Source organism: Epinephelus lanceolatus, chromosome 8, assembly GCF_041903045.1.
Source record: "Epinephelus lanceolatus isolate andai-2023 chromosome 8, ASM4190304v1, whole genome shotgun sequence".
NCBI classification, from domain to species: Eukaryota; Metazoa; Chordata; class Actinopteri; order Perciformes; family Serranidae; genus Epinephelus; species Epinephelus lanceolatus.
Window position 1 is genome coordinate 18,141,608 of NC_135741.1, and position 16,950 is coordinate 18,158,557.

The following is a 16,950-nucleotide window of genomic DNA, read 5'->3' on the forward strand; positions in this document are numbered from 1 at the left end:
TTTGGCACTGATCCATTTTAAGTGAATTGGTACTCGATAGTACTGATGTGAATCGGTACCAAGTACAAAAAGTACCGAGTTTCGGTACCCAACCCTAGAGTCCAGCCACCCCAGGGAGGACACTCATTGTAACTGTATGTATCCAAAACCTCATTCTTTCTGTTACTACCCAGAACTCATGACCATAGGTGAGGGTTGGGATGTAGATGGACCAGTAAATTGAAAGCTTAGCTGGTCTGGCACAGTGCCCACATCACTACAGCACCGAGCAGCACCCTGATATACTTGAACTCCTTCGCTTGGGGCAGTAACTCCCTCCCAACCCGGAGGGAGCAATCCAACAGTTTCCAGCAGAGAACCATGAAATCAGTTCCAACTTAATCACTACCCAAGCAAAAGGAACACCTGATCATGCAGCTGAGTACATCTTTATTGTACACACAGGAAGTTAATAAATGTAACATCCAACAGGAAGAAAAAAATAAACAAATAACACACATTTGGCTTGTCAGTGCAGTTGGCTTATTGTAGATTACAAAGAGATGAATTTTAAAGTTAAAGCTAAAGGGCCAGAGTGATCCAGCAGGTGAATCTGTGGTTTTTCTGGCTTAGTTTTGGACAGTTGTCTTTAGGGTTGCTCCACTGCTTTGAGTAGAGGTGTACGTGTCATGGGTCTCCACTGTCTTGATGAGAACTGCACTTGGCCTTCGCAGCCGTTGTACTTGAACCTGGACGGCTGTTGTGGAGACAACAGTAGAAAAATCACACACTATAAGCTGTCATAACAATGCTAAAGCCAGTGGTAATACTGGGGTTATCTTCAGTTTTAAAAGTACTTACTTTTGATGGGCACTGTTTGGATGTTGACAACAGAGTCCTGTCCAATTCTGTTGGTGAGAGAGCAGGAAATTAATTTAAAATACATGATAGTGTAATTATTGATGTGTTAGCAATGTTAAAACATCTCAAATTATTTTACACATCAAAGCCTGCTCACAGGTTTTGTGTGTGTTTGTTCTGAGTGTGGAGCATGGTGTTTAATGGGCTCATTGTTGCCCCTTGTGGCTGCTGGAGGAAAAACACTGTTGTTCGCCCTTCAGCCTCAGGGGGCAGCAATGAGCCCATTACAGTTCAGCACCCCACAAAGAGTGCATTTACACGGACACAAATAACACACTTATGATCCAGTTTTTGGAGTGTCCCGTTTATGTGTTTGAGCATGTAAACACCGTATTCCATTTATGAGAAACCTCAATGTATGTGGAGTACTCTGAAAGGATGTATCTGCGGAAAATGAATCACCTGATTTCTCTGTGCTCACGTACCATATCCCGAATATGATCATAACCGGATTAGCCTCATAAACTGGTTACTCATGTCCATGTACTCTCACCCGCTGATGCGAAGAAGACTCATCAAAAGAGAGCTAACTTGAATAAGTGAAACGGGTGAGATTTTTGCTTTATCTCAAGTTTTACAAGAGAAAAGACTTATGTTTTGTTCACACCAGGCGTAAATAAATCAATTTGCGCTAATAAATTACGGATAGACACAAATTCCCAATGGGCAGCACAATGGACGTGATGGACACAATGTGAATGGCACTAATTGAGTGGCCTGAATAAAGTGAGTAGCGCGATTTGCATCATTCGCTTATTCGCGAGAGTTGAAAAATCTGAACATCAGCGACCAATTCGCTCGGCAGTACCCAATCAGTGTTGGCCAGGCAATTATTACATGGAGAAAGTGTGTTTCAGATTTTGATTATAGACATTGCATAAAATATTTTTCATCATAAAAAACAGTTTAAAAATGCAGGGAAGAGAAAGCAACACAACAAAAACAAAAACCTTTAGGTCCACTGAACGAATGAAATGTCTAAATAGTTTTTGCACATTTTTAATTTCAAAAGTAGCCAAGTACGTTTTAAAATCAGCATCTTTAAAAATATAAAAGAAGGGTACTCTTCTAAGCAAAATCACTTTATGTTTATAATATTTTGGTAAAATATGTATTTGTCATTAGCTGAGAAATTGAATAATATACCTATCTTTGTTAGTGTGATATCTTTTTCAAAATGTTTGAAAGGTTCCTCTGTAAGTAAAACCAAAAAGAAGTGGCATGTATTGTAATCTACAAACACATGCTCAGTAGTTTTCAATTACAAACAATTACAATTCATGAGGTGCAACTGGCAGAATCTCTGACCTGGCTGTCAGGCACTGAATTGCATTGTGGTTAATGTAGGCACCAAGTTTCAACCAAGGACACTATAAAAGTTGTAGTGTCCTTGGTTAACAAATTAAAAGAATGTGAGGATGGCGGTTCTGCTGCATCTATATTGACCTTTTTTTTAACTGCACATGTTGTGTCTGATAATGTAGGAGTGTGGTGCTAAACCGGTGGGAAACTGTTTGAAGCTGTGACCTTAAACTGATGATTATCAAAATAAATGGACTAACTTGGACTTTTTTTCACCTTAAAAGCCTAAATTCTCTTTCGATCAGTGAGATGTTTTGTGATTTACACTGCTAAGATTTACCAATGCAACTCACCTTTGCTCCTCTCCCTCAAGCAGTTTCCTGTAGGTGGAGATCTCTATGTCCAAGGCCAGCTTGACATTCATGAGCTCCTGGTACTCTTTGAGCTGCAGAGCCATGTCCTGCTTGGCCCTCTGCAGAGCCAGCTCCAGGTCCTTGAGGCGAGCTTTGGCGTCGTTCACAGCCCCCTCTCCACGCTGCTCCGCTTCAGCTATCTGACTCTCAAGGTTGTTACGCTACAACAAAAAAAATAATTTTTATACATTTTTTACACAACCACACCTTTAACTTTCTACATATCAGTCGCTCTATAAACTTTACTCACCTGTGCCTTTACAGCCTGGATCTCATTCTCCAGGCGGGCGATCATTCGGTTGAGCTCAGATATTTCCCCCTTGGTGCTATGCAGCTCATTGCCATACTGGTTGGCCTCAGCAGTCATCTGGTCAAACTGGTACCAGCAGAGATCAGACAGAGAAACCAAGATGTGAGATTAGTAGTTATCAGCTTTGACAAGGGTGGTTCCTGTTATAAAGACGGGGTATTGCAGTAAATTTATGTTTCTAGTTTTAAAGAGAAACTTGTTTTACTACAGATTTTATCACATACACAGCGACATGTAATCACCAGCTGTAACACCATAGGTATGGCTGGTATTGTTGTTTGTGTCATCATGGATGAATGTGGTCCCGGTGGCACTTAATTGTTGGGGGAACTACCACAGAAGCTGTTTTCGTCAGGTGTTTATGTCTGTCTTTCTGTCTGTCTGTGTGTTGCAACCATGCAAGATACAGTCACAACACTTCACAGGTGTGTAGGTGAGATTAAAATAAAGGCCAAGGTTGAAGATGTGTGCGGTTGGAGCAAGGGGGTGGGAAGCAGGGGGGTGGGAAGTAGGAAAGGGGCCATTGCGCACTCTGTTGTGAGTTCTGCATTCAAAGCTTAATTTAAATAAAAGCACAAAAGTATTAGTATCAAAATACACTTAAAGTACCAAGAGTAAAAGTGCTCTCTGTGTGAAATGGCCAGTTACACAATATTAAATATTATAGTACTGGATTGTAATCACTGATGCATTAATGTGTTGACTACATTAATGCTGCAGCCGGTAAAGGTGGAGCTAATTTGAATTACTTTATATACTGCTGGGTACCTTAACCTATAATAATAGATATAATTATAACTAGTAATTAAAGCTGTCATATAAATCTTATGAAGTAAAAACTATGACATTAACCCCTAAAATGTAGTTGAGTAGAAGTATAATATAGCATAAAATGGAGATACAAAAGTCATGCACAAGTACCTCAAAATTGTACTCAAGTACAGTATTTGAGTAATTGTAGCCAGTTACTTTCCACCGCTGTACATACACACTTCACGCCCCAGGGTCATGATACTTAGCAGGTATGAAGTTGAGATCACAGTGAAGGCCGAGTTCCAAGATGGGTGTGGTCCGAGCAGGGACACCGGATGTAAAGCAGTTTAAAGACTTGATGGTCTCTTGTTATTTCTTATTTTAGTTCTTTACCTTGTTCTTGTAGCAGCTTTCAGCGTCTTCACGGCTGCGGCTAGCGATGTCCTCATACTGGGCCTTAACATCAGCCACGATCTGGTCCATGTTCAGGGCACGGGAGTTGTCCATCTGCACCACCACAGAGGTCTGCTTCAAGCTCTCCTGCAGCTCACGCACCTCCTTGATACAGCAACAGTAAGAATTCAGAAATCAGGATGTAAGGTCACAAGCTATGTATTTTTTCTTATGTTTGGTGTCTGGTGATGTACCTCGTCATACAGAGCCTTGAGGAAGGTAAATTCGTCCCTGATGCCAGCGACCATGTCCTCAAGACCCACCTTGGACAAATAGCCTGCATCCACATCCTGCAGGCAGGCAGCAAAAAACAAACCTTTTCTCAATGTTTAAGCTTTTGCATTTTTCAGACACGTTCAAAATGTGTGGCTTGAAGATTATTTTATCATAACTCTAGCAACACTTGAGAGTTTTGTGGCCCAACAAGCATAAATATAATGTGTCTATACAAAAGATCTTAATCTGGCTTTTCTTTAAAGAACGCACCATTCATCTGTGCATACCATACCTTCTTGAGTGTAACAAACTCATTCTCCATATCATTCCTCTTGCTGATCTCCATCTCATACCTGAAACAGCCCCACAAATATCAGCTTACCCACACAGATCTTATCAGTTTCCATTTAATTACCACATGCCTTAACCGCCACTCTCATTCCCAGACTTTAATAGTGGTTAAGTTGTTTTTTTTGGGTTTTTTTTCACAACTCTTTCTTACTTTGTCTTGAAGTCGTCCACATTTTTGTGAATGGCATTGTTCTCCACGTCAAGTGATTGTTTGGCATTGTTGAGATACTCCAGCTGCCTCTGCAGGTTGGTGATGTAGGACTTCAGCATGATTTCAATGTTGGAGGGGGTGGCAGTCTGTGCCTGCAGCAGCTGCCACTTGGTCTCCAGCATTTTGTTCTGTTGCTCCAGGAATCTTACCTGTGGCACGAGAAGGACGCACCAACCGTGTGAGATAATAAGTCATTAAATATCAGTTCAAATGAATTGAGTCTGACACTCAGCACCCACCAGGGAGGGTTTTAGTGAAATTTCCTCTTACCTTATCAATGAATGAGGCAAAACGGTTGTTGAGAGTCTTGATCTGCTCTTTCTCCTTGGTGCGATCAAGTTGGATGTTGGGGTCGATGTCTACTTTCAGTGGGGCGAGCAGGCTCTCGTTGACAGTCACAGGTGTAATTGAGGTCGCATGGTTAACCCTGCTGCTGATCCTCGGAATGGAGTAGGACCCGGTGGACAGGCTACTGAAGCTCCCTGGATTCACACGTAGTCCTTGGCGGGTGGTGCGCTTGCTCCTCAGACTCATGGTGGTGCCGGGTAGAGATCTCACCTCTGGAAAGGACGGAGAGGGTCCGGTGGTGGTTGAGCTCTGTTGAGCATCTCTCTATCTTGTGGGTTTTTAGTCAGGACGAGGCGTGGCGCGATAGTGAAGCTATGCGACTCCCCCATGTGGGTAAACCAGTCTGACACATGCCACACGCTCTACCACCTGCCCCCCGCTGTAAAAGTTGCATTGTCTGTTGTAACACTGGAATTCAGGCCTGCTCTGCGGCTTCTTCAGGTATGCTGCCATTAAGCAATACATTCAAAATATTTACATGAGGTGAGCACTGGGTCTGGAGAGTCAGTGCAGTGATCCAAGAAGCCATCAGGAGCCAAAATCTGTCACTCATGATAAATTAAAGCATGTGTAGAATCACCATAAATATTTGCATTGGCTTTATGCCCAGATGAGATTGTCTTGTAGGCTACAGTCGTGTAGTGAATACAGTGAGTATGTTTCAGCTGATTTTACCTGCAGGACTGTGACAAGCTCTTCATGAGAAACTCAGGTCACAAAAGGATGACAATAATATGCTGTAGAACTGGTTCTCAACCGTTTCTGTGTGAAGGACCCCTTATTTGATACACATGAGGTCATGGTCCCGATCTGATAAGTTTGTGCTTCAGGGAGCTCCATCTGAACCCCGCCACACACACACACACACACACACACACACACAGTTTATTTTTTAACATTAAAAACAAATCAAACTGAAAAATGATCCAAAGATGTAATGCTAATGGTCGGTCTGTAGATGAGGTACCGCCTTTCGTTCATCGAGTTTATCAGTGAGTAATCATCACAGTCAGAACACAGTAGAGCATTTGTGAGTATGGTGGAGTGAAGTCTTTACAGTGACAGGAAAGTGAAATGAGAAGGCAAAAGCTCTATGGGGCGCAGTATTTTAAAAAAAATATATATATACACATATATACATATATATATATATATATATGTATAAATGTTGTGTAAAAATATTACTTGTTAGCTAAGCTTTTTTTACTTTGTGTTGATTTCTCATTTTCTGACGTTCTTGTTGGTAATCGATGTGGATTTCGTATGCTGTAAAGCCGTATGAGGCAAACTGTGATTTATGATACTGGGCTTTATAAATAAAACTGAATTGAATTCTATAGTTAGGGGTCCTTGAGGGAGATATGATTAGTGTGACCAGTCTTTCTTCCACATTAATGTGTCTAATACCAGTGACATGTTTATTGATTTTCGGAGGAGGCCCTGCCTTCCTGCTCCTTGTGTAATCAAAGGGGAGCTGGTGGCAGTAGTGCAGCAGTATAAGTATTTGGGCGCTGTCTTAGTAGAAAAGGTGGTGAAAGTTGTGCTGCAAGATCTCTGGTGTTACTTTTGATAACCTACAACATCTGTATGAAGAGAGGGTCACCTCTAAAGCTCGGTCTACTGTCTCAGACTCTCAACATCCCCTCCCATGTTTCAGATGCTTCCATCAGGGCGGAGTGTTCGCCTCCCTAGATGTAGCACTAAGCGTTACAGATCATCCTTTGTTTTGTCTGCGATCACTTATCTTAATCTTTACCCCTGACAGTGTGTGATTCTGGATTCTGTGTTATGTATTGTACTGTCTTGTACCTTACCTTACCTTACCTAGTCTTAAAGCCCTCTGAGGCAAATTGTGATTTCTAATATTGGGCTTTATGAATACATCTGAATTTGAATTCACTATAGAAGTGAGCCCAATTTGAATAAGAGTCATAACAGTGACTATTCTGATCATCTATTCTGTAACCGCTTATCCTTGATGGGGTCGCAGGGGGGCTGGAGCCTATCCCAGGTGACATTGGGTGAGAGGCAGGGCACACCCTGGACAGATCGCCAGACTATCACAGGGCTGACACATAGAGACAGACAACCATTCATGCTCACGCTGGGTTTAAATCTCAGGAAGCTCACTGATAGATTTAGGATTTAAATCTATCAGAGAGCTTCCTGAGATAATTAAAAAATATATTTTTACCATTTGTGAGTGTGTTGCAGTTTTTTTTTTTGTTGTTGTTTTTTTTTAAGATTGTTTTTTTTGGGGCTTTTTGCCTTTAATGTACAGGATAGAGTGAAATGGGGCAGAGAGACAGAGTGGGGGGTGACATGCAACAAATGGTTGCAAGCCAGAGTTGAACCTGCGACCGCTGCGGCAAGGTATTGCCATTGTACATGGGCGCCGGCACTATCCACTGCTCTACCGACGCCCCACTGTGTTCCAGTTTTTAACCTGTCCTTTTTCATAGCAACTAAAAGTAGAGTGACAAAATGTTGAATTTTTTGCTACAGACATAAAGTTAAATGTCATAAATGATGTTGGTGACAGTCAGTTACAAACAAAAAACTGGGCTGTCCTCTTGTGTCAAAAGTTCTTTCTCTCTTACATTCTTCCTCTCTCCCTTTTGAAAGTGATCATCCAATCATCGTCCTCCTTTAAAAAAACAACTGCAGAGAAAAGAAATCTCTTGTACAACCAGGTGTCAACACTGTGTGCCTCTGACACTGTCCCATCTTTCTAAGTAAAGCTGGGAGAAAGATAGTTGCGTCAGACTGTGTGAGTGTGTGTGTTTAAAACAATGCTGAATACTTTTATAAAAGTATTTTACACTAATTTAAATGTCTCTGTCAGCTCTTCTCTTATCAGATATGAAGATTGCTGCGTTCAACGTGCAGAGGTTTGGGGTGACTAAAGTCGCAGATCCAGACGTCCTGTCAACTCTGGTTAAGGTAAGACGCATCTCTTTGGCAAAAACTTTATCAGTGACAGATCAGTAATTAAGGTGATGAGGGTTCAGTTTTGGGAATGCTTAATTCGCGTTGCTGATGTGATTTTTGGGAAACAGCCAAGAAGGAACAAGGAATAATGGAGGTGTGAAAATTACTGCTTTAACATACCTTTGTAATTGTAGCCTTCCTTGATGAAGCTGTCACAAAAAAGCCCGAAGGACATTAACCAAAAGGCTAAAATGTGTCCTCTTTTGTCTGTTTGATGCTTATAGATTGTGTCTCGATATGACATCATACTGATTTTGGAAGTGGTGGATGTGAGCGGAGCTTCTGTTAGACTATTCTTGAAAGAACTTACCTTTTCTGATAATTCTGAAGACTGTTGATGTTGCTTTTTTCTACATGTACGCTTACTTTTGCTGTCCTATCAGAGTCAACACAACCCATCACTACACTCTGCAGCTCAGTACCCGCCTGGGGAGAAACAGATACAAGGAACAGTTTTTGTTTCTGTACAGGTGAGATCAAATCACATCAAAACGCTGTAATACTTTTCTAATGTAACCATGAAACAGCTGCACTGAAAGACGTTTTTGTGCCACTGGAAGGGACGACGTCGTTGACCTGATCGACTGCTATCAATATGAAGACAACCAGGTGAACGATGTGGATGCTTTTGCAAGAGAGCCGTATATTCTCCACTTTAAACCACACAACACAGGTCAGTCTTAAAGAAGCAGTGTGTAGGACTTAGCGGTAAGCAATACTTTCCTGTGTGCCAAGCACAAGCTCCCGGTTAGGATTCCTTCAGTGTTTGTTGTTCAGGAGGTTTTCACTGGGAGCTGAACTGTCTGCACGTCTTTTCCTCTCCAACACAAACAGAGCCAGTGATTAAATATGGTTAAAACCCTGAATAAAACAGTTTCATGTTAAGAACTACTGTAGAAACATGGCAGTGCAAACCAGAACCTGCTCCCTATGTAGATATTAATTGGCTCAATCTTAGGTAACGAAAAGACAACCACCCTTATTTTCAGGTGAGTATACACGCGCAAGTGTTTTTTGATTTAATGCAACATGTGATTGGCCCATTATCACAGCAGCTACAACCTATACAGCCTGTGCTGTGCTTACACAATGAATTTGATACCCACATAATGTGTATTGAAAGAAAAGTAATTAAATGAAGTACTATATTGGTACTAGTATTTTAATTCTTTAAACAATACCTCATCCTAGGTGTGTCTGAGTCATGTCTATAAATGGACTTGTTTGTTTTTCTGAAGGTGAATGAGTCTCATTTAGTTTGACAGGTCACTCAAAGGAGCTCAGGGCAGGTTTATCGAGTCGAGTCAGTCAGCGTCTTGTGTGTACATCCACATGTGCATGAAATGTCGTGATGGGACATGTAACAGGAGAGACAAACATTTGTGGCTCAAAAAGCTGTTTTTGGTTGCAGTGCTGAAAGATATAGTGCTGATCCCGGTCCACACCAAACCCTGGGACTCAGAGAAAGAGCTGGATGAGCTGTATGACGTCGTCCTGGTGGTCAAAGACAAATGGAAAACTAATGTGAGTTGCCTCATCCTGCTCCAGTGTTTCAGCACCTGAATGAAATGCTTTTCCTGGTGCACAAGATTTAAAGCCGCCCCTGTCAGCATGTCATACTCCAGCCAAAGACGCCAGAAGGAAATATTGAGATTGTACGTTACTGCAAACCACAAATATGGTACATTTGCATATTAGTGTATCTAAAGTGACATAGTTATGATTCCATGAACATGAGCTGACTTTGTCGCCCGAAGGCAGAGGGGATGTTGGATGGTGTGACACCTAGGTGAGAGGCCAAGCTGCAGACCACTGATCTAGACCAACAAACAAATGTGGTTGATTTTTGGGTGCTCTTTAGTGAGACATTGGCAGCCAACACATTCTCACTCCAACTTCATCACATATTGACGTTTGGTCATGGACCTTCCACGTCCACATACGACGTGCAAGGTACCCTGGGAGCGTTGGTTGTTGATGTTCTGGGACACCATGTCAAGTTCTCTTTTTTCAAGATACACATCTATTTTAACAGGAAATTTAACATTTACATACAGTCTCTTTCAAAATAAACGCACTACGTTGGTACAACAACGCAAATTCCTTTTTTTTTTCTTCAACAACAAACACAAATGGTTAGGTTTAGGGAAAAAGAACAGGGTTTGGCTTTAGGATCTTAGGGAAAGCGAACACCACTCTGTCGAGTGACAGTATTTGTTGGAACCATCAACCACCCCAGCTGCCCACCCCACTCGGACTTTCGCGGCCTTAACTTTCGCCCTTGTCCCGCCGCGTTTCCCCCTGACGCCACCAGGCGCTGTTGCTGTTAAACTATAACAGCAACTTTCTGTGTATCATGCCAACGTTAAAGGACGCATTTCTTCGTTGGTTTCTGATGCCACAAGTCACTGCCCAAGTGCCAGATTTCGACAAAATTCGGAGTGATAGTGAGCTCTGGCAGCATTTCCAGATTTTCCTGCCACATCACAAGACAGTTGCCAAGCTGCAGACCACTGTTTGAGACCAATAAACAACAAAAACTTTAGTTTTTTGGTGTTTTTTGATGAGATGTTTGCAGCATTTCCAGCTGTGATTGTACTACCAAAACTAGCTGTTTTACTGAGACATCTGATGCATTTTCAGTGGAGACTGTGTCACTAAAAGCTGTTTTTTTTAAGCTAAAACATGATCTTTTCCAAACCATAGCCAAGTGTTTCTTTTTGCCTAAACATAGTATTATTACATTTTATTATAAGGCGCCTTTCAAAACGAAGAAGATAGAGAAAATAACAGCAGATTGATAATGTCAATGAGATAAGGAATAAAGAAACATAAAAAATAAATAATAAAAATAACCACAGTTTTGGTGAAACATAAAGTTCTAACATAACTAATAATGCACAAATGTTATATATCCATGGTTTGCAGAAAAGTACAATGCCAATATCTAATCTGGCGACTGGGTTGCATACTCTCAAACCTGAGAAGTCACACCAATTATATGGCCTATAGACGGCTCACTGAAACTGCATTGCTAGGCAACTGCTTGGGTCCATGTTTACTTGCTGTTAGCTGATGCCATTCACACACAATGCAAAACATTCAAAAAGGAAATACAAAGGACTGTTTAGGGACCCGTTTATTACAATGTTTATGCTGCCAAGTTTAAAACAGTCCATAAATGACCTTTTACTAATGTTGTAACATGGCCACTTCTGATTGGATAGCACAACTTTTACTCGCACTGATATAGCTGTTTCTGATTTCCTCCAGAACATAATGATTCTGGGGGATTTCAATGCAGATGGCGTGTATCTCACCAATAAGGAGATGAAGGAGATCCGTATTCGCAGTGACAAGAACTTCCACTGGCTGATTGGTGACGATGTGGACACCACTGCAAACACATCAAACGAGCACACCTACGACCGGCGAGTCTTCACTAATAAAGTCTATTCATGCAGTTCCAGAGGAGATGGATTTATTTTGTGGCAGCATCATGTCTAACAGGTTAAAACTGTACATATTGTCATTACATATGAATTAATGGAATGAATTAATATAACACAGGATTGTTGTGTATGGAGACGACATGCTGGCAGCCTTCGTGCCAAACTCAGCCAAGCCATTCAATTTCCACAAAGAGTTTGCTATGACAGAAGAAATGGTGAGTTGTCCCTCATAACCAGCACGGTCTGCTCTATACCTTTTTAGTCTTGTTGCCATGGCAACAACTTTGGTCCCTGTTAACTACTGTTGCATCTGAAATCGCATGCTATGCAATACGTCCCAATATGTGTACTGTCATTCAACTAAGAGTAGTTTTATTCATTCATTCATTCATTCATTTTCTGTAACAGCTTATCCTGTTCAGGGTCACGGGGGTTGCTGGAGCAGTATTTCTTTGGGAATAATATGCAATGAATTTACAATGTTTTTCATAATAAGGTTTGAGACACACTAAAAAGCCTCACATAATGGCATGTGAGACTTCCTGTCAGCTACTGCACTGAAGTCCAAGGGACCCATTCACAATGTTTACGGTGTCAAGCTTGAAAAGGTCTATGGCTTTTTTTCACTGTTCTGTGGCAACATTCCTCACTCAGTATACGTACCCTCCCACAGGCCCTGAGGGTGAGCGACCACTACCCTGTCGAGGTGGAGTTATGCAAAGCTGCTCCTTTCTGGGAGACAAAGACCTGCCGAAAATGTGACATAACCCGGCAGGCATCAGGTAACAGAGCTGTCACAGGTTAAGAGCTAAACTGTTATTTTCTCTAACCTGCCACTGGCAGACGTGGAGTGAAGTATCTGGGACAACGTTTCATTTTAACATTTTACAGTGCAGTGGGGCCTCTCTGGAAGACGGGTGCAAAAGATGAAAGGGAATTCTTGGAATTTCTTGTAAAACAAATTTACAGCTCAGAGATTTACTGAGGGGCCCTATTTTTAAAAAGCACATGCTTTGAATTTGGAACTTCCTAATTTTGTGACAGATCAATGCTACCTTTGTGCTGACAACAAAATTTGCATGATGGGGCTTAAAGGTCAAGTCTCATAACTCTATATATTTTGTAATTTCTCAAAGTCTCATTAAAAGACCAAAAACAGCACTGAATTGATCCTACCAGGCCTTGGACACACAGATACTTGTTGCTATGATCAATTTATGACTGGGGTCCTTTCCATAATGTTGTTGGATACTTAAATAACAATCTGAGCCTGTAAGTGGCAAAAACAAGCACTCTTAGTGGACGTAAATTGACTGTTGCCTGTATGGATTAAATTGCAGCCTGTTTGACAGTCTCACACAATACTGAACCAATTTCAAAAAATGTTGCTCCAATTGATCACTTAGACATAAAAACATGGGAAAATACTGACTTTAGTTGTTCTTTTATCTCAGACATGTGTTAGGATGTTACATACCTCGACATGTTTTCCTTCCTCAGAAGTGTCACTTGGTGGTTGTTGTAATGTGTCTTTATCACATCCACCACCAAGTGACACTTCTGAGGAAGGAAAATATGTCGAGGTATGTAACATCCTAACACATGTCTGAGATAAAAAAACAACTAAAGTTATTATCAGAAACTAAAGACATAATGAACACCGTTGAACTATGGGAAAATACTGTTGAGGTTGGAAAATAGCAAGACCAGAATCTTTTTTGTATCTATTTAACCGTATAAAAATCATTATGCCACAAAAAAGTGTTTAAAAACAGCATGTAACATTTGAAAGGACTGTAAAACTGAGGTAAAAACAAAACAAAACAGAAAAATAACTAGTTAGCTGTGGTGAGAGCCAAAGCTATTTAACCCTCCAGTTTCCTATAATTGGAAAAAGTCATTCTGATCGTCTTACTTCTTAGAGGTTGGTTCACCACATGAATATGATATTAGCTAAATCTTATCATAATGAATTCTGAAAAGTTGGCTAACACAAATAAGCTAATCCTGCTAGGCTAAAAGGCAGCTGGTTTAGCTACATTAGCAGTAACTGCTGTCTCTTCAACCCCACACAAGTGGAATTCATTTTTTCTCGTTAAACCAACAGCATTTGAATTACACAGCATTTAAATGTATTGTCAATGTCAACACATGCCTTATCTAATTAGGTTTTATGTAACATCTTTATTAATGATGATTAAAATAGGCATACAATTTTGCAACTTGTGTATCTGTGAGAAAGTTTTGCTGGGCTATTCAAACCACAAACCCCTTTTTCTCAACTAAACTGCTTCTGTAGTTACTCTTCTCTGCCTTTCAGTGTTGTGTAAACACTATTAAAAACTCACAGTACTTACAGTCAAGCCCACACACACAGCCTCACTCACTAGAGCACCAAATCCAATGAAAACTGTTAGCAACAAACACACTGTTTTCTCCCTTTAAGTATGACTACAGTGTCTAGCTATTTTAGGAGAGTATGTAGTTTTAAAAAAAATGAAGTGCATATTCACGTCCTGTTTTAAGGATTTATGTCCTCAGTAGGAATGAATTGGCTCGGGGCTGAGAACACAGGCCAGGGGAGTCGTTAAGTTTTGAAAGAGGAAGTAATGCAGACACTTAATATGGTCTTGTCATATGATTTGTTGACAATAACAACACATCAGCTTGTAAGATAGAAGCTCTGTCTACTGACACAAGTTGAAGTATTCCTACTGTTGCCTACTTGAGTGCATTTTTAAAATACCATATTTAATATTCCAACCCAAACAGCGAGGCACTAATGCCCTGTCATTTGACATACCATTGCATTTTCCCTCTTGGGAGTCGAATTAATAATACACATATTTGAGTGGCCTGTTACATATATTTTTGTGTGTGTTTTTCTAGGCACAGAGAGTCTGCAGGCGGACGTGTTGAAGCTGCAGAAAGAAAATCTCCTGCTGGAGAGAGAAAAACTTCAGCTTCAGATCTCCATATTAAAACAAAAGCTTGCCACACTCAAACTAAAGGAATGACCACAAGATCTCAAACATGACTGGCTCTGCTGTGACAAATCACCAGGATAATGTTGGCATCGTACATTTCTGCAAACCACATATATATATAACATTTGCACATTATTATGTAGTGGATATGTTGACATTGAATTTTTTTGTGTGTGTCCATAATGTGTGGTTATGTTTAGGCACAAATAAACACTTGGTTATGGTTTGGAAAAGTTCCTGTTTTGGCTTCAATCACCCGCTTTTAGTGCACAATCACGGCTGGAAATGCCGCCGTCTTATGTCTTATTGTTTGTTGGTTTTAAACTGTGGTCTGCAGCCATCTCACCTAGTTGGGTGTCACGCCAACAACCATCCCCTCCACCTTCCAGTGTCAAATATACATGTAATCTGAACTGTGTCACTTTTGTACATTTCATATATATCATATCAACATGTTTAATGTAAAGAATCAATGTTCTGTAGAAACCATGGAAGAGAAGTGGACACAGCATTGGAGGCAGGGCCCTGTTCATTCCTGTCAAAGTTGCAGAGTGGTGGGGCGTCGGTGGCTTAATGGTAGAGCAGGCGCCCCATGTACAAGGCTGTTGCCGCAGCGGCCCGGGTTCGACTCCAGTCTGTGGCCCTTTGCTGCATGTCACTCCCTCTCTCTCTCCCCCTTTCACACTTGTCTGTCCTATCAAATAAAGGCTTAAAAATGCCAAAAAAAAAATATTAAAAAAAAAGTTGCAGAGTGGCACATGAAGCCAAAAAAGTTCAACTTCCTAGTTATAAAATTTCCCAGATCTTTCACATTGTTAAGCCCATAGAGCAAGCACATGAGAGGCCTTGGCCAGTCAAGCAGCTAACTTCTGTCAGCCAAGCGGCTAACCTCTAATTTAGGATAAAATAAATTAATCATTTGGCTCTTCAGGACCTAACAAATGTTATTGGACTGAATGGATCAAATCCTGATAGTGAAAGAGTTATTTTTGGGGGGTTGTTACACTTAAAAAAATGTATCCACTGATTTGCAGACGTCCCTTTACAATGTAAGTCAATGGGAAAAAGTATTTTTGGGACCAAGCGCATCGACTGACTAACCCTGAAGTTGTAATTCCATGTTTGGCCATTATTGCTGTGTCCAAAATCGCATACTATGCAGTGCATACCCAAAATGTGTACAGTGGTTAAACATACTTTTGTGCACATAAACAGTAGTATTTCTGTTTTCGTCTCTTCCTCCCTCCATGATGGTTTGAAACAGATAACCATGGTAAACTGTGCCAACCTCAGCTCCACTGGTAATTTGAAAATAATCATTAAACTATATTATGCCTATAAGTGAAATCTTACACTGCTGTCATACTTACACTTAGATTGAAACGTTCTTGACTTGTTTGCATACTGTGATATTTTATTGGAAATAGTCTGCAATTCACAAACTAAGATTTTGGACATACTAAAACAATCGCACATACTGTTTTAGCCTACTGAATAGCATGTCAGCATGGAGGTTTAGACCCAGCCTGTGTTACGCTGGCTTTAAAGCTCTGTTCCTGTGGGCCTGGTAGGAATATACAATGCCACCTTTTCTTCAGTCTGTTTTATTTGTTAATTCCATCCTCATTTGTGTGATACAGAATTTCTATTGCAAAAATAAATGTTTTTATACACACACGTTGCCCTTTAATTGATATTTAATGAGGTAAACAGCACTGACATGACACAGCACTGTGGCTTGTTTACAGTGTAGTCTGGCCCCAGTGAGAGGAACACGGTGGGGCATTGTTTGTGTGGTGTAATGGTCAAACGGCGGGACAAAGGAGTGTGTTATTAATATTCTGACATCTTTAAACTTTAATGAAAGCAGAGAAAAAAATCACAAAAAGCAAAGGAATGTATTTTTTGGTTTGGTGTTATCGTAGTAAACAGCTGTTCAACACGTACAAGAAAAACGGTTGGCGAGACGCAGTGACGTGTGCTGCATTCAGGTGACCTACGTAAGGTTCCCCTTTTTTCAGCCTTCCATAGCCGTTAACTAATAACTCATTTATATTTGTTAGAAATTATAACATTTGATTCATTGTAAAGCAGGGATAGGTGGATGACATTGAGGTGATGTAAAAACACACAAGGGTACATACTTTTTTGTTGAAGTAGGAACCGTCTGCCGTCTTGTGAAGCGTGACGTCGTCAGTTGGTTTCCAGTTATTCTCCACAGCAAGTGAAAAGGACTCGCTCCAGTCACGTGACCGCCGAACTA

General features: G+C 40.8%; 2 protein-coding genes across 4 annotated transcripts; one reads left to right on the forward strand and one right to left on the reverse strand.

Moving 5' to 3' along the window:
• Positions 1–412: 412 nt before the first annotated feature.
• LOC117258078 (keratin, type II cytoskeletal 8-like) lies at positions 413–16,928 on the reverse strand. Of its 3 annotated transcripts, none has more exons than XM_078169950.1 (10): positions 16,832–16,928; positions 5,180–6,097; positions 4,850–5,058; positions 4,640–4,700; positions 4,326–4,421; positions 4,072–4,236; positions 2,866–2,991; positions 2,556–2,776; positions 841–887; positions 413–736 (listed from the first exon to the last, which is right to left on the reverse strand). In XM_078169950.1, the coding sequence occupies exons 2-10, from the start codon at positions 5,441–5,443 to the stop codon at positions 609–611; spliced, it is 1,317 nt and encodes a 438-aa protein (XP_078026076.1). In that variant the 5' UTR covers positions 5,444–6,097; positions 16,832–16,928; the 3' UTR covers positions 413–608. The 3 variants fall into 3 exon arrangements, with proteins under 3 accessions (XP_078026076.1, XP_033484442.1, XP_078026075.1); XM_033628551.2 differs by lacking the exon at positions 16,832–16,928 and having other exon boundaries at positions 5,180–5,703; positions 5,933–7,788; XM_078169949.1 differs by lacking the exon at positions 16,832–16,928 and having other exon boundaries at positions 5,180–7,788.
• LOC117258081 (deoxyribonuclease-1-like) lies at positions 8,090–14,920 on the forward strand. The gene is made up of 9 exons (XM_078169951.1): positions 8,090–8,200; positions 8,473–8,558; positions 8,629–8,718; positions 8,809–8,921; positions 9,660–9,772; positions 11,522–11,679; positions 11,819–11,915; positions 12,374–12,482; positions 14,590–14,920. The coding sequence occupies exons 1-9, from the start codon at positions 8,090–8,092 to the stop codon at positions 14,715–14,717; spliced, it is 1,005 nt and encodes a 334-aa protein (XP_078026077.1). The 3' UTR covers positions 14,718–14,920.
• Positions 16,929–16,950: the final 22 nt, after the last annotated feature.

What these genes read in the sequence shown, in the direction of transcription:
- LOC117258078 (XM_078169950.1), bottom strand. Translation starts at nt 5,443, where the DNA reads ATGAGTCTGAGGAGCAAGCGCACCACCCGCCAAGGACTACGTGTGAAT. An exon ending in AAAGCTGCTACAAGAACAAG is followed by an intron (nt 2,992 to 4,071) that starts GTAAAGAACTAA and finishes TGCTGGTACCAG; the next exon opens with TTTGACCAGATGACTGCTGA. An exon ending in CCAAACAGTGCCCATCAAAA is followed by an intron (nt 737 to 840) that starts GTAAGTACTTTT and finishes TCTCCACAACAG; the next exon opens with CCGTCCAGGTTCAAGTACAA.
- LOC117258081 (XM_078169951.1), top strand. Translation starts at nt 8,090, where the DNA reads ATGTCTCTGTCAGCTCTTCTCTTATCAGATATGAAGATTGCTGCGTTC. An exon ending in CTATTCTTGAAAGAACTTAC is followed by an intron (nt 8,559 to 8,628) that starts CTTTTCTGATAA and finishes TTGCTGTCCTAT; the next exon opens with CAGAGTCAACACAACCCATC. An exon ending in CATAACCCGGCAGGCATCAG is followed by an intron (nt 12,483 to 14,589) that starts GTAACAGAGCTG and finishes GTGTTTTTCTAG; the next exon opens with GCACAGAGAGTCTGCAGGCG.